This window comes from Furipterus horrens, unplaced genomic scaffold (genome assembly GCF_987537825.1).
Source record: "Furipterus horrens unplaced genomic scaffold, mFurHor1.1.pri manual_scaffold_5, whole genome shotgun sequence".
Lineage (NCBI taxonomy): Eukaryota > Metazoa > Chordata > Mammalia > Chiroptera > Furipteridae > Furipterus > Furipterus horrens.
The window spans coordinates 120,505,898-120,530,191 of NW_028327175.1; the positions used below are offsets into that span (position 1 = coordinate 120,505,898).

General features: G+C 49.2%; 1 protein-coding gene across 2 annotated transcripts in view; it reads right to left on the bottom strand.

Moving 5' to 3' along the window:
• The window catches only part of GSG1L (GSG1 like), a 218,094-nt gene that overhangs the window by 30,181 nt on the left and 163,619 nt on the right, over positions 1 to 24,294 (bottom strand). For both annotated transcript variants that reach the window (XM_090277426.1, XM_090277425.1), the window contains exon 4: positions 12,584 to 12,695. In XM_090277426.1, coding sequence (XP_090133552.1) covers positions 12,584 to 12,695 — 112 coding nt within the window. The remainder of the gene's footprint in view (positions 1 to 12,583; positions 12,696 to 24,294) is intronic.

A 24,294-nucleotide genomic window follows, 5' to 3' on the forward strand; every position in this document is an offset into this window, starting at 1 on the left:
AGCGCCTGCTCTAGAAAGGGCCTCCCACCTGATTCTTCTGAGCAAGACTGAGCAGCAGCGTTTATAACCAGGGGTGCTGTGCCCACCACGCTCCCCTTACACCTGGTCTGCTTCCTGGGTCCCTGTTCCCTAGCTTCTGCCTTGATGACAGGTTTCCTCCAAATCAAGGGCTCAGTTTTGTCGTTGCCCACCCTGCCCTGCCTCTGAGTCCCCAGCCTCCCCTTAGGGTCTCTCCACATCCCCGCCCCGCTCTCCTCAGGCGAGTGCGGCCCACCTTCCACACTGTGCCCCGCCGTGTCAGCCTCAGAGCACCCAGAGGAAAGCATGGCAAGGTCTGAGGACCCAGCCTTTCTCCCAGGGGTCCCAGCCACCATCTAGCCCTTACTGCCCAGCCCATGAAAGGAGTTCCCTGCTCTTTCATGATAAGGAGCTAATTTAGATCTTCCAGAAGCTCTGACTATCTATAATAGACAGCCGTGGGGTGTCAGCCTGACCCCTCTAAGAACTGCCCTGTCCACCAAAGGGTCCAATAGCTGACTCCACCCTCTGCTCATGGATGATTGGAGAAGGGCTGAATGTCTGACCAAAGCTGGTTTAATCAGATAATCCCTCTTCTGAGCAATAAAGTTCAAGATTCTAGTTCAATCTGGGATGTTGTTTGGGCCCGAGTGGCGGAAATTGAGAACCCGAGGACAGAGAATGAAGAAGCAGACTTTTTTCTGGGATTCTATGAGTATGCATATGTTAGTTTTGCCAGAGCCGCCTCCACTCTGTTAAGGGTCCCCTCCTCAGCTCCTCTGGGCCCTGTGGTTTGTGTGGGGCTGGACTCACCCCCAGCCTTTAGGAATGAGCACGTGGCCTAGGCCTGGCCAACAAGGGTGTCGCTTCTCTTTGGCCACAGTAATTGGTTCAGGACAGGCACGCAACACCAACGTTAGGCTAATGAGACTCAACCCCAGGACTTTTGCTGAAATGATGAGAAAATAGGGCTCATCTTTCATCCAGAGTGGGAGCCAGGAGCCTCTGGAGACTGTGTTGCCAGCATGCCAGCTGAGAATGGAGCTGACTCAGAAGAAAGGAGCTAGATCCCTGAGCTGAAGCCATTATCCCTGAGCTTCTCAGTTGTGAGACCTGACTTCCTGTTTTGGGGTTTTTTCCCCCCTTCAGCCAGTTTGAATTGTGTTTCTGTCATTGCCAACCAAGTTCTCATCTCTACAAGCAGGGATCTTATCTATGACCAGGTTCAACTCCCAACTCTGATGACCCACCCAGAGGAGAAGCATCGCTTCCCATCGCATCCCATCATGGCCCTCATTACACCTTGGGATTCTCTTGTTTATTATTCTTTGTTTTTAAATTAAATGTTTTATTTCAAGATAGTTATGGATGCAGATGTAGTTGTAAGAAATAATACCGTGTGCCCTCTACCCAGTTTCCCCCAATGGAAACATCTTGCAAATACAATAAACAGCCAGGGTACCGACACTGGTACAGTCAAGGCACAGGCCATGTGCATCCATTTCCACAGTGACCCCTCTGGCTGCTGTTTTTATGCCACACCCAACCCTTGGCAACCACTTCTATAATTTTGTCATTTCAAAAACGTTATAGAAATGGAATCACAGAGTATGTATGTTTGGGATTGGCTTTCCACTCAAAATAATTCTCTTCAGAGTTATCCAAGTTGTGTGTATTAACAGACATTCCTTTATGCTGCTGAGTAGGGATCCTACCAGCAATGTATGCGTTTCTCCACATCCTCACCAGCATTTGGTGTCATCACTATTGTTTCATTTTAGCTATTCTGAGAGACATGCAGTGACACCGTTGTGTCCTTAACGGCTAATGGTGTCGAACATGTTTTCATTGGCTTATTTACTGTCTGTGTACTGCATTGTCTCTGACAAAATGTCTGATCATGACTTTGACCACCTGGCTGCTGTTGTTGTTATTGTTGAGTTTTAAGTGTTTATTCATCCTAGATAGTAGTCCTTTGTCAGATATGTGGTAAACAAATATTTTCTTTCAGTCTGTAGCTTGTCTCTTCAACCTCTTAACAAGATCTTTCACAGAGCAAAAGTGTTTAATTTTGATGAGATCTAATTTATCAATTTTTTGGATGCTTTTGATGTTAAGTCCAAGAACTCTTTTTCTAGGCCTAGATCCCAGAGATTTTTATCCTAGTTTTAGATATTGTTTACAGGTTTATATTTTATATTTAGGTCCATAATTCATCTTGAGTTAAATTTTATGTAGGGTATGAAATTCAGATCAAGATTGATTTTGTTTTTGTTTTTTGCCTATTAATGTCTAATAGCTGCAGCACCATTTGTTGAAAAGGCTATTCCTGCCTCCACTGAATGGATTTACCTCTTTGTCAAAAACCAGTTTAGCCTTGGCCAGTGTGGTTTGGTTGGTTGGAGCGTCGTTCTGTAACTAAAAGGATGTGGGTTCAATTCCCAGTCAGGGCATATACCTAAGTTGTGGGTTTGATCACCAATCAGGGCAGATACTAGAGGCAACCAATCAATATTTCTTTCACAACAATCTCTCTCTCTCTCTCTCTCTCTCTCTGTCCCCTTCTCTCTCTAAAAGCAATGAAAAAATGTCCTTGAGTGAGGATAAAAATTAATAAATAAATAAAAGTTGGGCATATTTGTATGGGTTTATTTCTGGGTTCTTTATTCTTCCCCATTGATTTGGGTGGCTATGCCTCCACCAATGTCACAGAGTCTGATTACTATAGTTACACAATAAGTCATGAAATTGAGTACACTGATTTCTCCCACTTTATTCCTTTTTTTCAAAATTGTTTTTAGTTATTTTAGTTCCTTTGCCATTCCTAATAAGTTTTATAATAATCTTGTCTATTATCTACAAGAAATTACCCTGGCATTTTAATAGGAATTGCATTAAACCTGTACGCCAACTTGAGGAGCATTGAAATCTTTACCATAAACACGGCATATCTCTCCATGTATGTAGATCTTCTTTGATTTTTTTCCATTGGCATTTTGTGGCTTTCAGCCTGCAAATCCTGAAGGTGTTTGGTTAGATTTACGACTAAGTATTTTGCTTTTTTCAGTGTAAATGGTATTGTATTTTTACTTTTGTCCAGGTGTTCATTGCTACTTTATAGAAATATAATTCAGTTTTATGTTGTTATCTTGTATCCTGAGACAGTATTGAATTCATTTATTAGGTCTAGGCAATTTTTTATGTGTAGGTTTCCTGGATTTTTCTGCATAGTCAACCATGTTATCTACAGATAGGTATAGTTTACTTCTCCCTTTCTAATCCGTATGCCTTTTATTTACTTCTCATGCCTTATTGCACTAGCAAACACCTCCAGCACTAAGTCTGGGGAGGACGGTGCTGTTCCCAACTGTAGGGAGCAAGCACAATTGTTCACCATTGAGTCTGATGTTAGTTGTAGGTATTTGGGTAGATGCTCTTTATCAAATTTTAAAGGTCTCCTCTATTTTTAGTTTTTTGAGAGTTTTTACTTAATCATGGATGGATGTTGAATTTTGTCAAAATTTTTTTTCAGCATTGATTGATGTGATCATGTGATATTTCCCTTTATATCCCTGTGTCCTCCCCCATCAGTAACATGATTGCCTTCAATATTTCTTCTGTTCAGTTAGAACTGTATCAGACTGCATTATAATTTTGCTTCAGTCATCAAGAATGATTTAGAAAACTTAAGGGAAAAGTAAAATTTTCTTTCTTCTTTCCTCCTGTTTCAAGTTTGCTTCTTTAAAAAAAATTTTTTTTTCTTTTTCTTTTTCTGTTTAGAGAACTTCCTTTAGCCCTTGTTTTAGGGAAAGTCTGCTGGCAACACATTTTTTTAAGTGTTACTTCATCTGAGAACATCTGGATTTTGCCTTGCCTTTCCTGGAGGATATTTTTGCTAGAAATAGAATTCTGAATTGACAGTTTTTTTCCTTTCAGCACATGTAACACACTGTGCCACTTCCTCTAGCCTCCATGGTTTCTGATGCAAAATCTGCTGTCATTTAAATTGGTTTCTTTGTAGTTAAGTATTGTTTCTTTCTTGCTGCTTTCAATATTTTTCTTTGACTTTAGCCTTTAAAAGTTTGACTATGATGTGTCTGGTATGGATTTCTTTGGGTTTATACTGTTTGAAGATTCACTCTACTTTACTCTGTAACTTTCAGTCTTTTTAAAAAATTGGGAAGTTTTCAGCCATTATTCCTTTGAGTGTTTTTTTGTACCTTCTTTCTCCTCTCCTTTTGGAATTCCAATGTTAGATTTTTTATTGGAGTCCCAGAGGTCCTGAGGCTCTTTTCATTGACCCAGGAGGAAGGTTTTTGATTACTGCTGGGCAGGGGTGGGAGTTTTGGCCCCTGTAGCCTCTGTGGATACCACCCTGGCTGGAAGGGGCAGGCGTGCCTCATGGCTGCACTTCCAGTTGCCTCCACTGATACCACGGGGAGGAATGTGGGCTCATTACCACTGGGCAGTGGTGAAAATCCTAACTTTCCACTACTCCTCTGATACCAGCCAAGCAGGGAGGGGGAGTGGCATCCACGCAGGGCATAATTTGAACACCCTGGGGCCAGAGCACCCGCTGATGTTTGCAGCTTGCACTTTAGAGCTGGTGCACTGAAGTACGTGGGTGGCTGACCTGGTTTTTAGAGCCAAGAGCAGAGTGGACACTGTGGGGAAGAACAGGTAGGGTTATGAGGGTGGGGGTGTGGCTATCAACCACTCTCTATCCTTGGGAGCTGCAGGGCAGAGCAGGAGGCACTGGGTGAGCAGATTCAGAGACACATGGGTGTCACTGGAAACCTACCCCAGGCCCTACTCAGTGGGGAAACTGACTGATCGCTGAGAATTCTGGCCCTAGTTCACCTGCAAGCCAGATGGGCACAGAGTCGCTGGGCCACCCTTAGTGCCCAAAGGCTGATAGACCCAGGAGTTGATGGCAGCAGGCTTGGGGGCCCAGTTCATCCATCATTGGCCAGCAGGGCACTCTTGGGCAACCATATCTCTTCTTTCCTTCCCTGGTCTTAGAGAAAAGGAGGCCAGAGCCACCTGCCTCAGGGGGGATGAGAAAGAGCCAGAGCTTCCTGCTAAGCACACAGTTGCTTCATGGTAACACAAGAAAATATATCCTTTCCAGTGGTTCTTTCTTTCTTTCTCTCTTTCTTTCTTTCTTTCTTTCTTTATTTATTTTTGCTATTTAAGCATCTTTTATTGATTACATTGTTACAGTGGTTCCAATTTTTTCCCCCTTTGCTTCCCTCCGCCCAGTACCACCCTTCCCTCCAGCAATTCCACCTCCCTTAGTTCATGTCCATGGGTCATGCATATAAGTTTGTTGACTTCACCCTTTCCTATATTGTTCTTAACTTCCCCCTGCCTATTTTGTACCAACCAATGACGCTTTTTAATCCCTGCACCATTTCCCTATTTCTCCCCCATCCTTCTCCCAGCTGATAACCCTCCAAATGATCCCCATACTTATGATTCTGTTTCTATTCTGGTTTGCTTAGTTGGATTTTGTTTTTATTTTTTAGATACAGTTGTTGATAGTTGTGAATTTGTTGTCATTCTAGTGTTCATAGTTTTGATCTTCTTTTTCTTAAGTAAGTCCCTTTGACATTTCATATAATAATGACTTGGAGATGATGAACTCCTTTAGCTTCACCTTGTCTGGGAAGCACTTCATCTGCCCTTCCATTCCAAATGATAGCTTTGCTGGATAGAGTAATTCTGGTTGCAGGTTGCTTTTCATCACATTGAATACTGCTTGCCAGTCCCTTCCTGCCTGCAAAGCATCCTCTGAGAAATCAGCTAATAGTCCTATAGGCACTCCCCTGTAGGCAACTCTCTGCCTCTCTCTTGCTGTCCCCAGGACTCTCTTTATCTTTCACCTTTGGCATCTCAGTCATGATGCATCCTGTGTGGTGCCTTCTGGGTCCAGCTCGCCTGGGACCCTCTGTGCTTCCCAGACCTGCATGTCCATCTCCTTTGCAAAATTTGGGAAGTTTTCCACATTTTTTTCAATTCTTGCTTCCTCATTCTGTCCTGGTTGACTGTTTTTTTCTTCCTTATGTTCCAAATCATTGATTTGAACCCCGGTTTCCTTCCCTTCACCACTGGTTTTGTGTGGATTTTCCTTCACTTCACTTAGCATAGCCTTCACTTCTCTTATGTGTTTGCCATACTCGAGCATATCTGTCAAGCCTGTGAGCATCTTTATCACCAGTATTTTGAATTCTGCGTCTGTTAGGTTGTCTCTCTCCTCATCTGTTAGGTTGGCTATCTCCTTGTCGCTTAGTTCTCCCACTGGAACCTTGATCCGTTCCCCCTTTTGGGCCATACTTCTCTGTCTTCTCATTCTGACAGGCTCCTGTGTTTGTTTGCCTCTGCATCCCAGGTAGAGCTGTCGTTCCTGTTACATTGTAAGGGGCAGAGCCTTAGGGATTTGTCAATACAGGGCGACCTGTTTCACCATGTTGTGGCACTGTAAGGGGGGGAGGGGTCCAAGAGAGAACAATGCTGCTTGCTCAGCACTCACCCCTTTTTCAGGAACTTCTCCCACTTCCACACTGGACTGGCGCCCCTCTAGCTGCTGCCCTGGCTGTTGTTCCCATAGTGGGTGGGTCTGCGGACGTTCTAGGACCGTAGGGGCCCTTTAAACAAGCGGATTCTGCTGAGACCGGCAGTTTCTGCCTCCACCCCAACCCCCACTGGTCTGCACAGTCAGAAGCAACGAGGCTTGGTTTTCCCTGGTGGTGGGACCGTGAGCTCTGAGGTCTGGTGAGGAGCTGGGAATGCTCCCCAGGTGTCCCTCCTGACTTTTTAAAACGCGTGATTGCACTTTCTGTTGGCCTGCCGCTGCCGCCACTGCTGCTATCACCACACCTCGTCCTCTCTGCCCTGGCTCCACCCCTCCTGCCTGTCTGGATGAGTATTTCTCATTTATAGCTTTGTTTTACTGGACTTCCATGCAGTTTGATTTTCTGGAACTTCTGGTTGTTTCTAGTTTTGAGGTAGTTGTATTCCTTCTTAGTTGTGGAGGGAGACGCAGCATGTCTGTCTATGCCTCCATCTTGGCCAAAAGTCCTCCAGTGGCTCTTTGGAGCCAAGGATCTTCTAAGGTCACAGCAGCAAACACCCTCCTACCACCCACCTCCTCCAAGGGGTCAATATGCTGAAAAGCTAGCTAAGCCCCGCAGAGAGGACAGGGTGGCCTGGGGTCCCCAGAGAGGGAAAGAGCCAGCCTGCTGTTTTCACAAGGTTGTGGAGGCTGGAACCTGGGGGAGGGGAAGTGAGAGGGCAGCAGTGAAGCTACTGTACCTCCCCAGGGATGGGGTTTCAAAAACAAACAGAGGCACCACTCTCCTGGAACCTGGCCCTACTCGCTACTCTAATGCTGTGTGGCCTCTCTGGGCTTCTAGCTCCTACATGCTACAACTTCGTAATGTCCCACTACCCTCAGTCTGCAGAGTGAATGCTCAGGGCTTCACTATGTGTGCTGCAGTAAGAGGGGCCCCTTTGCATCCATCTCCATTTTGATCAAATGCAAAACAAAAGTCCAAAGTGACTAGTTTTCTACTCTCTGTCATCATCAGGAAAACCAACATGTTGACATTCCAAGTAGGGGGTCACAGACTCAGATTTCTGCAGGGTCAGGTGGGTGACTAAGTGAGAAAACTGTGAGTAAATGTAAGGCAATAGGGAGCGGTGGGGAATGGGGAGAACTGGAGAGCATATTCCCCACTTGAATGGGCAGCCGCTATTCAGCTATCCCCATCTAAACTCAGTTGTCCCTGCTTGCTGCCAGGTGGCAATGCCAGTGAGACTGAGACATCTCTTCTAATGGTCAAGAGAAGCCAGAGACCTGAATCTTTATGCGAAATGTTTACCTTTGTAGGTAAACATTTAAATAACACTATGTGAACTTTTAAGTAACACTATGGCAGGCTGAGCAAAACATCTGCAGACTGGGTTCCGTCCTGGGCTGCTTGCAATTTACAGCCTCTGAGGGCAATTATGTGACTTGGGCCTTTGCTCTCTCTGAGCCTGCATCCTCATTGCAGCAGTGGGCACGGTAAGTCCTCCATGGGGGCCAATGGCAGGACTATACAGCTTGTAAAGCGCCTCCCACTGTGCCTGGCACAAAGTAGGTGGCACCAGGCTTAGTTTCATTCCTCGCCCCCCACGGGGAGGCTTGCCTTGGCCTTGTCCCAGGCAGGCCTGGAGAGAACTGAGCCACAGAGCTGAGGAAGGAGCAGGCAGGAAGGCTGGAGTGCACGGGACTCGGGGTGAGGATGGGGTCCCGAAGCTTAGGCAGGGCCAAAGGAGGGGGTAGGGGAGTGAGGGGAGACTGCAGCCAGGGCTGGAGCCCAATAAAGCACTAAAGTTCTGGTAACGAATATGAGCAGCAAAGCTGGCGGGGTGGGGTGATGACATCGGATGTCATCCTCTCAGACATTTGGGTCACGTGCCTATCAACAAGCAAGAACAGCATTACCAAAAGCCCGATGTCCTTATCGCCATTTATAGTCACTGCCACTGTGCACAAGCACTTCAGGAGCTTGGCCCCACACAGTCCTACCACAGCCCCATTAAACCTGCCCTACTATTATCCCTCCTCCAGAGGTAAGGAGTCTGAGGCTTGAAGAGTCTGGATGGCTTTTGCCCTTCACAGCCACACTCACGAATCAGACCCTCTGTCGTGCGCCATAGGCATCACGCCACGTGGCCCTGGTGGTAGTCTGCCCCCAGCGGCCCCTGTGAGCCACCACTCCTGGGGCTGACGTTTCATGCAGCCCCTTCTCCTTGAATCACTTGCTCTTGCGCGAGAGAAGACAGAAGTGACCCTGTGTGACTTCTGAGGCAGGACTGTAAAATAAACTTGTAGCTTCGTGTGGATCTCTGGGAATCCTTGCTCCCCCAGGGATCCTGGCAGCAGGCTGCAGAAGCTGCTCTTGCTGAGAGCGCTGGCTGAGCCCCCATGCCAGCCGTGGGGCCAGGCGCCATCTGGATGCCCAGCCCATCCAACTGTCATGGAAAGCCCCAAGCCAGGACCACCCAGCTGAGAGCAGTCAACCCACTGAACCAGAGAGATCATCATAAATTTTTATTTTACACCACTAAATTTTGGAGTGCTGTGTTATATACATCAGTAGAGAACTGGATCAGCATTTGCAAGTGTGGTGGAAACTCGGGTTATCCTCACATTACGGCTGAGGACACTGAGGCAGAGGGAGGGGAAGTGACCTGGCCAAGGGCGGGATCAACCAGCCCTCACGCTGCCCACCTTGGCCCAAAAGTGCACCGCAGGGTGCTGGCTAGCCTAACTGGGCTAGGTCAGACTCCTTCCTGAGCAGCCGCCCCTCCCGGAAGCTGCGCTCCCACCTCCAGCCACCCGCAGGCTGCTCTTCCCTGTTGGGCCAGGAGACAGAGGCTGGTGCTGTCTTCCTTGGACCCGGTCTCCTCCCTGGTGCCTGGGGCTCTGGGGCCGGAATTTTGACAAATAGCCTCACACATATTAAACAAGGAAGATGACACCACATAGCCCTGGCGAGGCCCCAGATGCAAGAGATGAAAAATGGGGCTGATCTATCTTGCACACCTCAGTGACAAGGAAGAATGGATCAGCCCTAAGAGGGGCTGCACATTGGGCCCTGGTCTTAAATAAGTCAGATGGGAATTCGCTGCCCCTGGGGAGGCCAGCCCTGAGGGGACAGAGAAGCGGGGCTGGAGGAAGTTCCCATGACTGACACCAGCAGGCTCGGCTCTATGTGCTGAGCGCAGGCCAAGGCAGAGAGCCAGGGGCTTCAGAAAAGAGAGGCCTGTGGGAGGAAGAGGTTCAGAGTCCTGGGTCAGTGATCTAACCATTCTGAGCTTCAGTTTCCACGTATGCAGCACAGGATTATGATCTGTGTTACATTTCATATCGATAACAATAACATTAGAAAGCCTGGTGTTTTCTGAGCACTTGCATGTGTCAAACTGTGTGTAAGCACATGTGGACTGTCTTACTATTACCCCATGCCCTCCCAAAGGCAGAATGTGGAGGTCAGAAGTATGGGCTCTGGAGCCAGACTGCCTGGGTTCGACTCCCAGCTCGGCCGCTCACAGGCTGGATGACCTTTGGCTGCATTGCGTAAGATCTCTGGGCCTCAGTTACCCTCCACAAGGTGCCCACCTCACAGCACAGCTGTGATAATGACACACCAGTGCTCAACACTTGTAAGAAATTATTACACACATGGTCAACACTCAAAAATGTTTCTTTCCTTCCTTTGTCTCCTTCTCTAGCTCAGCGTGGCTAGCTTCCAAGGTCAAGATCTCAGGAAGGAACTGCTGGTGGGGAAAGGAGGGGTCGGTAAAAGGGAGTCAGAGCCTTAGCTTGTTTTCCTGCGATGGTTCTCCTTAAAGGGAATCAGGGATGGTGGTGATGGGTCAGGGTCCCTTTAAGGCACAGGCCTTGAAGCTCGCAGAGCAAGCCCAAAGAGCCATGCAGAGAAGGCGGAGGGCAGAAGTGTAGCAGGAGTCCCTGCTGGTCTGCATTGGGGTCTTTTGTAGTCATAGCTCTTCCTGGTCCATTCTGACCACCTGTCCCCAAAGACCACCGAGTCTTTCCATCTGCTGCTCCCCCTCCAGCACACTATCCTTTCCCTCCTCTGCCAGTTTTCCTGACCAAATTCTTCCCTAACGCACTCCGTGCCAGAGCTGTGTCAGCAAACCCTTCTCTGTGCTCCCGCAGTTGTGTGTGGTGACCCCCCACACACATATCATGGCCTAAAGCATGGTCTCAATCTCTCAATCCCATTACAGTGCTGTCTTGATGCTGCTATAACCCCCACCCGCACCCCTACCCCACAGTGAGGACGGTGGCCAGCCCTAAGTAAGTGCTCAGCAAATACGTGTTAAATGACTGAGTGGATCAGTGGGCCTCAGCTCTCAGAACCAGACAGGTATTTCCTGGGTGATGGACAACTGTGGTCATTGTCTTTCCAGTACATATTCCTTCTTGTGATAACAGCCCACTCTAGCCCTACCCCCACCCCCATTTTCCACTGGGGGACCTCCCCTCCTCCTCTCTCTGTCCAAGGGTTTGGGTGCAATACCATGTGATTCAGGCCAGATCAATTCGAGTAGTCCAGTCTCCTCAGGGTCTAAACCATTGGTTGCAGGATGGTCACGTGACTAAAGCTAAGCCAGTGAAAGTCGTAACTAGGGTTTTGACTGGAAATATTGGAAAGAAATCCCATCTCTCTGCTGGTGTTGCTACACTTGTGTGAGGCCCAGAGCTGTGTGTGGTGGCCACCTTTGCTATCATTTGGGGAAATGCTACTTGTGGATGAAACCAACACAAAGGCCCTGGAGACCAAAAAGGGGGAGACAATGACTGAGTTCCTAATGCATCACCTGATTCAGCTCACTCAGCACCCACTGCCCCACTCACCATGTGAGTCTTTGACTCATTCCTGGCTCCAGAGGGGGACCTGGTCAAGCTGAGCCAATAGACTCATGACACCCTCTCGGTCATGGTGATTGTTCATGAGAGAGAAAATGACTAAAGTTGGGCTCATCAGAGGGAGGCTTGGGGTTTTAGTGAACACCGGGGAAAGAGAAGCCCTGTCTTTCCCAGTAGGTGAAGGAAGAAGCAACAGCCTCAGGAGGAGCTGTCTCACCACCAGGAGGGAAGCCCAACCACAGATAGAGTTAAAGTGTGAGGGGCAATGCTCGGTGCTCCTGGAGGAAGAGGACTCAGCCCTGATGCTGTTGGCAGCTCTGGATCAAATGTAACCTGACGTCCATACCACAGCTGCATTTCCTGTTTTCAGGAACCCGTGCATTTCCATATTGCTTAGACTAGTGTGGGTGGATTTTTTTCCTGTGTCAACCCACATTTCCCACCAGCAGATCCCCCTGGACGTTGCAGTTAAATAAACTAATACAAATGCTTGTTCACTTAAGTTGAGATTCTATCACTCACAAGCAAAAGAGTCCTGACTGATTCTGCCTTTTGCACACCATGCTCTGAGGGGCTGACTCCTGATCCCTGTGTGCAGGGCCCCTCCCTGGGGTCCTTCTAACCCTCCATGGCTCTCCTGCTTTCAGGTCTTGCCAGCTTCCATCTCCACATTCACAGCAGCCTCTAAGACAGGGGTTGGCAAACTTTCTCCATACAGGGCCAGATAGTACATATTTTAGGCTTTGTGAGTCATTCAGCCTCTGTCCCAACTGCTTACCTCTGCCGCTGTAGTGTGAAAGCAGCCATAGACTATACATAAATAATGAGTGTGGCTGTGTCCCAATAAAACTTTATTTATGGACACTGAATTTGAATTTCACATAATTTTCACATTTCACAAAATATTCTTCTTTTAATTTATATTCAAAAATTTAAAAATGTAAAATTCATTCTCAGCTTGAGGGCCAATGAAAACAGCTGGTGGGCTGGATTTGGCCCACGTGACATAGTTTGCTCACACTGGGCTACCCCGCCTTCCTCTGGCCCTCGACTGGGCTGAGTTGCTGAAGTCCCAACCTGCCTCGGGGACCTTGCGTCTGAAGATCAAAAGCCACTTACCAGAAGGACCACCCGTAGTCCCAGGAGTGGGGCCTCCAGTCTTCGGGACCGAGGCTCACGGTGACCTGGAACACCTGCGTGTACATCATGTGGGCTACCATTCCCAGGAGGCCTGTGGGGGGAACAGAGCAAGGAATCAGAAAGCAAAGTGGGGCTTTGTGCACCCCCCATGGGCCTGTTAGTGCTGGGGGAGAGCACGGGCCCCCTCCTGGGAAGAATGGTTGGCAGGACCAGAGCCCAGGAGGCCAGAGAGAGGCTGTTTTCTAAGCCAGCCAAAGAGCTTGAGTTTGAGCTGAAGGGCAAAGGGCAGCCCTGGAAAAATGTAAGCAGTTGAGCTAGAGTTAGATCTGTATATGGATGGCTACATTTTTCTCTTAAGAACCAGATAAGTAAATGTTTTAGGCTCTATGGGCCACTTGGTCTTGTTGCAACTATTCCACTCTACTTTTGTAGCGCAGAGGAGCCACGGACCTGGAGGAGCCCGTGGGCCATCGTTTGCTGATACCCGTGTTAGCAGGTCATTTGGGAGAAGTAGCCTAGGGAGTGTTTTTCAAACTTCAGGTCTTAACTCACCAGACTAGTGGAGCAGGAAAGGCAGCTTCATAGAGCACAACCAGCACTATAAAAATAAGAATCGAACGGGACAGAAATATCTACTACCTTCGAATGTAGCAAGAGTAAATGTTGTTCTGTGTGTGGTGTGTGTGTTGATTGTAATATGAACTATTTTTCTGTGGCTCATGGTCAAGCATCTCTGATCCCACTGGCTGGGAGAACTTTGCTGCCAAGGGGTCTGAGTGAGAATCCTCTTCCAGCACATCTCACCACAGAGCCCTGGGCAGGGCCTTGCACTCTCTGAGCCTCCGACCCTCCAGCCCTGAGCTGAGGATTATGACAGCTAAGGTAGGGAGTGGGTGAGAAGGCAGCCTCAGTGTCTGGTGCCCACTGGACACGCCATTGTAATAGCAACAGGGTTATTATAAACCTGGGACACTTCTCTGCATGGACTGTGGTCTCTGGAGCCCTCATGGGTACCTCAGTCTGTGGCTCGCTGGCACAGACAGGACTTGATGATGGAATGATAGCCTAGCTGGCACAGCTCAGTGAATTGAACGCTGGTTCGATTCCCAGTAGGGCACATGCCTGGGTTTCAGGCCAGGTCCCCGGTTGGGGGCGTATGAGAGGCAACCACATATTGATGTTTCTCTTCCTCTCTTTCTCCCTCCCTCCCTGTCTCTCTGAAAATAAATACAACGTTTAAAAAACAAAGATGGAGTCATATAGTATTGATGAGGAAAGAGTAGGTGACAGAAAAAAGAAAGGAAACCAATAATGCTTATGCCTCTACTGTGTGCCAAGCACACAGCCTGTTACTTCCATCATTATCTCCTTTAATCTTCATAGCAACAACACCTGGAAGTACATGGCCTTGATCATCGAGCTTACTTCAGAGGCTCCAGCAAAAGACCCCAGGCCTGATGGAGACAGAGGACTCAAAAGTGTCATAGAGGTGGTTGTCTGTGTCTTTGGGCCAAGGTCAGCCTCTCATGGACACTTCCACAGCTCTGACCTCAGATGAAGGCTACTCTCTAGGGCTGCTGGGGGGGCACTTGAGTCAGGAAATCCAGGGAGAGAGTGGCCTCAGGAGCCCTGTAAAGGCTCAGCAACCCCCAGGCTCTCTCTGCCAGACTCTGAGGACAGCCAAGACCCCATCCTCAGCGGTGCCCCAGCAGCCGTGCCGGAAGCCTCTCTGGTCCCCTCGGCCTTGGCTCTGTCGGAAGGAGGAGACAAGGAGGTCAACCATATGAATAGCTGATTTTTATTTACTTGATACTATTTTTGGTGAACTTGCCAACAAATATACCTTATTCTTTGAAACTGATGCATGGGATTCCTTGATAATGATGTGCCATGCTTTATTTATTGCATCAATTGATGGTATTGAAGTTTCTTCCAGTTTTTTCTGTATCAGCAGTGCTGCAATGAGCAGTCTTCTGCAAGTTTCATGCCAATCCTTACCAGTGCTCGAGGTTATAAAACACTAATTATTCTGTCCACTGCATGGTAAAACACATTAAGTTTCATATTTTCCTCATTATTAGTGAGCTTGGGCATTTTTTTCACATGTTTATTAATCATTTCTGTTTCTTCTGTAAATATACCTGTCTGTATCCTTTGTCAACTTTCTTATATTTTTTAATCTTTTTAAAATTATCAATGGGTAGGAGTTCTTTATGTATCTTGGATACTAATCCTGTCTGTTGCATGGAGTACCAGTACTTTTTACTGCTTGTCTTTCCCCATGTACAGAATACCTCTTTTAAAAAAAACTATGAGACTTTATGTTTTAGGGCAATTTTAGGTTTACAGAAAAATTGAGCAGGAAGTATAGAGTTGCCACTGCCCTCTCTCTCCGCCCCACCGTTAGCATGGTACATTTGTTACAATTGATGCACCAACATCAATGCATTATTAGTAACAAAATCTATGGTGTACAGTAAGGTTCACGCTTTGTGTTGTACATTCCATGGCTTTTGACAAATGTATAGTGACATGTATCTGCCACTGCTGCGTCGAATAGCTTTACTGCCCTAAAAATTCCCTGTGCTCCTCCTCCTCCTCCCTCCCTCCCTCCTTGCCCCGACTGAACCCCTGGCCACCACTGATCTTTCTGCTGTCTCCATAGTTTCCCCTTTTCTAGATGTCACATAGTTGGACTCATACAGTATGTAGCCTTTTCAGACTGGCTTCTTTCACTTAGGTATGTGCATTCATGTTTCCTCCATGTTTTTCATGGCTTGACTGCTCATTTCTTTTTATTGCTGAATAATATTCCGTTGTCTGGTGGACCGCAGGTTAGTCAGCCATTCACTTATTGAAGGACATCTTTGTTGCTCCCAATTTTCGGTAATTATGAATAAAGCTGCTTTTGTCATACATGTTGATACTTGATATAGTCAAATCTATCAGTCTTTTCATTTTTGGTTTGTACTTCCTGTGTCTAATTTTAAAAAGCCAATACCATAAACAGATTCTCCTGTATTTTTCTAACATACTTGCACATGCTTGTTTAATTTCTCTGGACTTTATCTCAGTGACTGGTGTGAGGTAAGGACCTAACTTAATTTTCTTATGAATAGCAAATTGCTTTCACCCCTTATAAAATAAACCAATCTTTCTCCACTGATTTTATTTTTTAAATTATATTTTATTGATTATGCTATTACAGTTGTCCTGATCTGTCCTTTCATTTGGGCCATGTTTCTCTGTCTCCTTGTTTCGGCACCTCCCTGTGTTTGTCTCAGTCCCTGTCTTGGTGGTGTGGCCTCATGTAGTAGGTGTCCTGCAGGTCCAGTGGCACAGCCTCCCCTACCGCCCAAGCTGGGTACTCGAGGTGCACCCTTCGTGTGGGCTGAGTGCACGCTCCTCTTGTAGTTGAGCCTTGATTGCTGTTAGCAGATCAATGGGAAGGACTTACCCAGGCCAGTCAGCTGCAAAGACTGGCTGTGACCACTGACCACCAACCACCACCCTCCGTGGAGGATCAGCTGTGCAGGGGCGGGGTGGTGGTGCTCCAACATGGTCTGTGTTCTATATTTTAGTTGTAATTTTAATGTGGTTGAGTGAAGAGGTGAGCCATGTCTGCCTATGCCTCCTTCTTGACCGGAAGTCCCTCCACTGATTTTAAATGACACCTTTATGCCATATTCTAAGCCCTACACATATATGAGTATATTTCCTAAATTCATCATTCTGTCTCAGGGATCTCTCTCTGTTCCTGTGTCCATACCAAACTGTTTTAATCAGTATAACTTGCAGTAGAGTCTGTTACCTAGAAGGAAGCGTCTCTCCTCCTCACTGCCCAGTGCTCGCTCCCTCTGGAATTGTTGCCCTACCCAGGTGGGACCTGACCCGTCCTTAGCCACTGCCAGCCCTTTCCTGAGGGTTGGACCTTGCTCTCCAAACCTCAGTTGTTGCAGTTTCTCTGGCTCCTTCCTCACTCTGCTAGTCCAGATGCTCTCTGAGTTACTTGACCTCTCAGTGCCTGCGTTTCCTCATCTATGAAATGGGGATAGTAGCAGTCATCGGCAATTTCAATGAGCATCCACTGAAGAAGGAAAACATTAATGAGAACGACCGCGCCTTATTTCAGGACAGTGGGACAGAACAGTGTTTTATCACGAGAACTCTCAACTAGACCCAGAAATTAGACCCAACCTTTTGGCAGAATAATTAACTTTCTAAATCGTTGGTTTAGAAAAGCATTGCTTTCTCAATTGCATCCCATTTATTCCCAGATCTGAAAGGCCACGCTTTAAAAAAATTCAATAAATAAAAACGGCAAATTACAATTGGTGAGATTATCGAATTGCATTGTAAAGATTCTGCTTCAAAAATCTGCTCCTCGCCCATGTTTTCTGGACGCGTGTTTGTTGTGTCCTCAGCAGAAGGAATTGTTTTCAACTCTTCTAAATTTTTTTAAAATGACCCTTTGGTGACCTACTGAAACTCCTAAATCAGAGGTGACTAAATGAACGAGGCTTCCCTGTGTGGCCCCACACCTCAGAGTCACGGCTGCACTCTCCGCCCCATGGTTCTGGAACCCCCCAACTCCTGACACTTGTAAATTGGGTAGGGTGCGGCAGGCATGGCCCTGCCCTGACCTGGGGGCCCTGGAGAGCGCCAGGGGCGGGTGTGTAGCTAGGGCTCAGAGCTGGGCTGGGCGCGGTGCCACCCAGAACCCAGAGCAGAAGAGCCGTGGCAGCCCCCAGGCCTGCCCTCACCGGCTGGACTGAGGAAGCTGCACTCCGTTGTCAAGCCCAGAGTGACTGGTGTGGGGCTAGAATTAAGACACGATGTCGGGAGGGTCAGAAGGGGAGCCCAGAGTAAAGCAGGGGGGAAGCAAAGAGAGTGTGTCTACTTCTGTCGCCAGTTATGTGATCTCACCTTTCTGTGCTTCAGTTTCCTCAACTCTAACATGGGTTCATAATAGCATCTACCTCATGGATTGGTATGAGGATCAGTAACACATACTTGTAAACACTTAGAACAGTGTTTGACACATAATAAACCCACATAAGTGCGTCTTGACTGAAAGAAGGACTGAGACTCACTGTGCAGGCCTGCTCTCCTCGGAATCCCCAGCTCCTAGCCCAGGGCCCGGCACACCATGAGTGTTCACTGTGTGTTTGTTGAATGACTAGGTGGCTGTGACTGCAGGGTGCTTGGGGGTGTCACGCTGGCTGGTGTGAAGGTCTAGGGTCTGGGATACGAGACTGAGTTAGGACAGGGCCAGATTTGAAAACTTTAGGGAGCAAGTTGCAGATGTGAGCAAGTGTCAGAGTCAACATTCATGTACTTATTCCCATTCCAGACGCTATCCCAGGGGTGTCGGCGAAACAGACTGGAACAGGGAGACAGATGTCCCTGCCCTCAAGGGTCTCAGGTGCCGGTGGAGCGATGCAGAAAACGAGCACGTAACCTAACAGGAAAATTTCAGGTAGTGGAAAGCGCGGTGATGGATGAAACAGGGCGAAGGGCCAGAGTTCCAGGGGCCGCTTCAGACTGGGTGGGCAGAGCGGGCCTTTCTGAGGAGCTGACACTAAAGCAGAGGCTTGGACGGGCAGCTGGAGGTCTGGGAAAGAGAACGCCAAACAGAGCCACGTAGGACGCCTGTCAAGAGGAAGGAGGGCCCATTAGGTCGAAGGTGAAGGCAGAGAAATGACTGTTGGACTTGGCAACAGAGACCACCGGGGACAGACGCCTGACGGGAACAGGCTGACAGGAGGACGAGGTACAGCAGCCAGTATTGAAGACTTCAAAGCATGTTGCTGGTGCGGAGGCAGAAATGGGTGAGTGTGGAGAGGGCTTCAGGGAGGGACCCTGAAGAGATGGGACAGAGAGCATCCCTGTGCTTACTCAGGGACACGAACAGGCAGGGAGAGAGCCTGGTGCAGAGGGGCCAGAGAGGACTGTGGGAGCGAGGGAGAAAGGAGGCAAAGGGGCTGGCCTCCGAGGGGAGCTGAGACAGCTTTCTGAGGGGAGTGGGGACGGCGAGCTTGTGCTGCAGAGCCCAGCACTGGGGCAGCTTCGCTTCCTTCCCGCCTCTCCCCCAAGGGAGGCCAGGCCACAAGCTGAGAGCCAGACAGCAGACATGGGTGTTGAGGGGAGGGGTTTGAGGAGTGGGGAGAAGAGGTGTGAAATAGTCTTTGCAGAGAGCGGAAAAGCACAGACAAACACAAGCGTGCGTGGGAGCTCCGTGTACACAGATTAAACGTGAGACCAGGCAGCATGGCGGTGGGATTCTCGTGGCAACAGGGTCAACCTGGGGATGCAGAGCGGAGCCCCCTGAGTCTGGAGGACACACTGCAGTGCCAAACACATGATGCCTCCCTGGGGGAGGGGCTGACTGGTTCCTGGCCCAGGTGACTCCTTCTAAGGAAGATGCCACTGCGGTAAGACATGGAGCAAAGACACACCACTGCATTCAGGATGCCTCTTGCATCCAGCCTGCCTCTCTTTTGCAGGGCTCAGGCATATCATGCTAGTGGCATGCTCCATTTAATTGAGATATCAGGGAGGTGGCTGATTAATTAATTTATAGTAGAGTTTATTTTAAAACATGCTGGATGAGCTATTACTCAGGACACTCAGAGAGCACTCATGTCTAAACAAATATTCTGTACATGGGCACGATCTGAATTTGCCAACATCCCACGCACATCATGTCAGGGACATAAGACACAAAGGGGCTGCTAAGGACCTGGTGGAAGCTGAAACCAGAGGAGATGGGGCAGGATGGCAGCAAAGGGAAACAAACGCCTGCTGGGTGGCTGACAGTCAGCTCGCCAGGGACATATACCGAGCACCTGCGGTCCGCTTGGCCTTCTCCGGGAGTACAACCCGGAACACGTGACCTGGCCTCCTAATGCTCTGCGGGGCGGGGTGGAAGGGGAGAGACAGACAAACTGGGGACTACCGTGTGGCAGGGCAGCCAGCTAGGGAAACCCAGGGGCCCATGGGAAGTCCAGCTGGGCCTCTGGGCCAGGCTTAGGTGGGGTGGTCAGGAAAGGCTCCTAAAGGAGAAAACATCCAAGGTGAGAGCTGAAGGGCCGGAGGGAGCAGGAAGGTGAGTGGCCATGGGAGCAGCCGCAGCAGAGGCCGCAGGCAAAGGTCGGTGTTAGGGAGGGCGTGTGGGTGGTGAGAACTGCCGCTGGAGGGGTGAACAAGACGCTGCACAGGAAGTTCTGAAGCCCTCTTAGGACATTCTCCTGAGGGCACTGGGCAGGAATTGCATAACTGCAAGCAAGGGGCTGCAAGGACTCTTAGGCTGCGGTGCGGAGAATAAGAATGGTAGGAGCAGAGAGGCCCGGGAGGGGCAGAGTCCGCCCTCAGAGCGAGGAAGTACTTGGCCAGGCCAAGGGTGCTGAGATTAGGGGGTGGGTAGGCAGGTTGGGGGCACAGAACACCTGGCACTGCTGAGATGGGAGATGGATGAATTCCCAGCAAACCGTGGGCACTGGAAAGCTCTGACTCAGGAATGGGGAAGGACTGGAGGGAACAGGGGTCCGGGACTGGCCCAATTAACATTGGCCCAGAAATCTCCTCCCAGAGGAAGAAAACTTGGAGATCCTAAAGGCTGGCATTTCAGAACACCATTCAGCTGGGGCAGATGGAAAAATAAATCCCTTTTTCTATGAATATCTAAAGTCCCCAGATGTTTCTCCCAGCAGAGACCAAAGGCTGACTGTCCCTTGTGCCCTCTGGCCTAGGGAGGACCCCACATGGCCAGGTCTGCCTGCCCTTAAAACCATCCCCAAGAAGCTGTGCTGGTGCCAGGTTTAAAGCTTGCCCAGATCTATTTTTAAAGAACAGGTTATTTTTAAACACTCTCCTGAGATCCCACAGCCTCTCTGGGTAGCATATTTCAGGGTTTAAAAAGTCCCTCCTTACACATAACCTAAATCTTTCCAGCTCCAATTTAAGCTAATTTCTCGCTCTGCCCTCTGAGGACAAGGGGGTGAGCAGTTGGCATCTTCTCAAGAGGAACATTTCGGGAGCTCAGCAATTACCGAGTCGCCCCTCAACCTTGTCTTCTTGGCACCAGATTGTCGCAATTACTCCCTTTTCTCCAATGGTCTCATTTTAGACCACTTGAGTCATTAGCATCACTCTTGTTTGGATTCTGCCATTTCTCTATTTGCCTTTTAAAGTGACATGGCCCAAATCAGAGGTGACATTTAATGGGAGACCCTCTCACTTTAAGGATAGATTAAATAAATCTCCCCCCACCCCCAGCCTCGCCTACCCCAGTCACCTCCATCCAGCCCAGAAGCAATGAATGGGCTCAGACCCTCCCCCCAAGTGGGGTCTAGAAGGTGTCAGGAGGCCATGACCCAGTTCCTGGTGACCAGTGGGGTCATCCAGGGCAACTGGTGGTGGAATAACTGTTGACAGTAACAGGTCTGCCCCACACTCAGCATTGCCTTATGCTGTGACCCTCCTTCATTTGGGTAAACGAGATATAACACCTTCATGGCCTCAGGGCACAGCTGTCACAAAGACAGAAAACAAGAGCCCAAGTCCTCAGGGATTGCAAAAGCCTACACACAAGTGTTGGAAGATAAAGTTTGGAAGGACAAATGATCAGGCAGAGCTGGTTTCCCTCCCCCTCAACCCAGAAGCCCGGTAAAGTGGTCTGCATAGCGGTAGTAGGTGTAAGCAGAGGAGGAGAGGGTGTGGGGTGTCAGAAAAGAATGAATCCAGCTCCGGAGACAAGAGCAGAGCAGCCTCCACCTGAAGCCCCTTCTAGTGATGTCAGCCCCGCGAAGTCTCCTTGTCCAAGCTGCGTGGACAGCAGACATCCTGAGAGTGGGGCCACATGCTCAGAGACACAGCCAAGACACCCTCTGTTCAGAAAGAGGATGTCCGCCTGGGTCCCAGTCCTTTACTCCTATATGACTCTTCTCAGGTCTAACAACCACTTTGATAGCCTTGGATGCTCACAAGGTGGGCCCTCCCACTCAGAGCGTGAAGGTGGGAAAAAGAGGAGACCGTCCCCTGGCCTGTGCTGGGATGGGAACGGGTCAAGCAAGCTGGTGGTCTCACCCCGAGGTCTGGGCTGGAGAGGAAGGGCCCGGACATGTGTACCCCAAGGTACAGCCCTGCCGCTCGCCTCTGTCTTCTCTCACGTCTCCACCCCAGAAACTCACACAGCATGGGCATGCGCCTCAACACAAGCCTTGGACTGGGTCTGCCTCCATGGGGAGCGCCCTGACCCCGGGCCCCATTGGGCTCTGTCTGCCACATGGCACCTTGCCGGCAGGTCCCAGCCAGCCCCACCTCTAGGTTCTAGGTCTTGTTGCTACACGGAGATCCCTGAGCTTAGTAAGAGCAGGGCTGGGGGGTGATGGGAGCAACAAGCAGATTGTAGGGCGAAGGAGATGCCAGAGCGAACAGCTTTTTTGAGCCTCAATTACCAGCTCAGCTCTCCGTGCTCCCCACTGGACACAATGTCCTGAGGGTGAGGGGACCACATCATTTATTACCCAAGCCAGGACACTTTTGAGAGTGGGAGGAGCACAGTAAAAACTACCTTAGAACAACTAGAGTACAGGCACTCAGTAATGATGGCAGAAAAAATGAACGAGCCCCAATCTCCCACAGGACCCCTTCCACGCCCCACCAGGGACTTTGACACCTGCTGTTGACTTAACGTGCACAGCAGGCCTATTAGTGTGCCCATTTCCCAAGTGAGGAAGTGCGAAGGGGAGGTCAAGGTCCTGACACACACTGGCGAATCCGGGGGCAGCATTCGCCTCTCCTTTTTGCCCAACTTTCATTCATTCATTCCTTCACTCGACTGCTGAGCTCTGTGGCCAGCCAGGCACTGTGCTACAGGCTGGAGAAAGAGACAAACGAGACCCACATGGCCCTTGCCTGCTGGGAGCTTATGCTCCAGTGGGGGAGATAGAAGAAGCAAGGGTCCGAGAGTGAGGAAATGGGAGGTGCAGCGGTGTCAGGGAAGGCACCCAAGGGGTGGGGCGCTCCAGCTGAGCCTGAAGGATGAGGAGTAGCCGACCAGGTCAGAGCTTCCACCCCTCCGGAGCCCAAGCTGTTCAGAGTTCTGAATTTCAGCACCATTAATGTCTGTGGGGGCCGCCTCGTGTGCTGTGGGGTGCTTAGAAGCATCCCTGGCTCTACCCATTAGATGCCAGGAACGTTCACCTCCCCCTTCCCGAGTCATGATGACCAAAGTTGCCTCCAGACATCACCAAATGCCTCCGGAGTAGGGGGACGGGGGAGCTGAGAGGGCCAAACCGCCCCCTGTTGAAACTTCTAGATGCCCCACAAACATTTTTACAACGGCAATGTTTCCATTTTTACAGCTCCCTTCTATGGATTGCAAGTGATGATACTTGTTTTTCATTTCTGGTAGTGATCCAAAGCTTCCTTTCTGAACAAATTTAAGTTTCAAAAAAAGTGAGTGATTTGGAGGAAAATGCTAACAAAATTCCGGATCAGGGAGGAGTGAGGGGTGAGGCCCGGGAGGACACAAAGGCTGTGGCATGTCCGGGGCACCTGGGGGTAGGCTCTAAAAGTGCCCCATGACACATGTGGCATGCTTGGCCATCCCTCAGGGGGGCCCGTCTTGCAGAGCACTCCCTTTCCCCCTCTGAAGATTAAGGCCAGCTTTGTTCCAGCCTGGCAGGATGTGGCCTCTCTTGGGTTGGGCACCAGAGGAAGGAATCTGCTAAACTCGTGGATCCCCTGTGGCAGGATCTTTAAACACTACAGGGACATTGCTCTTTATTGCACTTCGCCTCGTGGTGCTTTGCAGAGATTGAATTTTTTTTACAAAATTGAAGGTTTCAAGCATTTCAGAACCATTTTTCCAACAGGCTCAGATGATGGTTAGCATTTTTCAGCAATAAAGTTTTATTTTTAAACTAAGGTATGTACATTGTTTTTAGACATAATGCCAGTATGTGCTCAATAGACTACAGTACAGGGTAAACATAACATTTATTTGCACCGGGAAACTAAGAAACAAACAAACAAGCTCCATGTGACTCTCTTTAAAACGATATCTGCGTTTTTGTGGTGGTCTGAGCCAACCCCCCAGTATCTCGTGGCGTGGTGCGCCTGAAGAAGCGCGTTCTCTGAGCAGAAAGCTGGCATCATGAAATCAGCGGGCGCGGGCAGCTCGACAGACAACGCCACCCCCCACCCCCCATCACTGGCCTTCTGTGCGTGTGCTTGTAGGGGCTGTTGGCAGACACCCCTGTGGCTTTTTTCTGTTCCCGGGTCTCTCTCAGTTTCCTTCTATCTCTGCCTTTGAGTCTCACACTCCCTGTTTGGGATCCCCGCCCCCTCCCATTCTCCAAGGAATAGCCAGTTAAATGCGCCCAGGTTACAGGCAGGAATAGTCACTGTATTCAGGTCCCAAGCAGTGGGCCTCCCCATCACCTTCTATGTGGCCCATGAGGGACTTTGTCCTACACAGAGAAACCTGTGATGGGCTTGGGCTGCAGCTTCAGCACACACAGCCTCCCGCCCCTCCAGCTCGCTCAGCACAGAGCTGAGTCCTTCATAAGCAGCCTTAAGAACATTCCTCCCAGAGCTACCCTTAAAGCCCTCCCCTCTCATTAGCTGAAATGCAAATCCTACTCTTCTGGCCATTTAAGTTTTAAGTGCTCTGAGCTTCCACA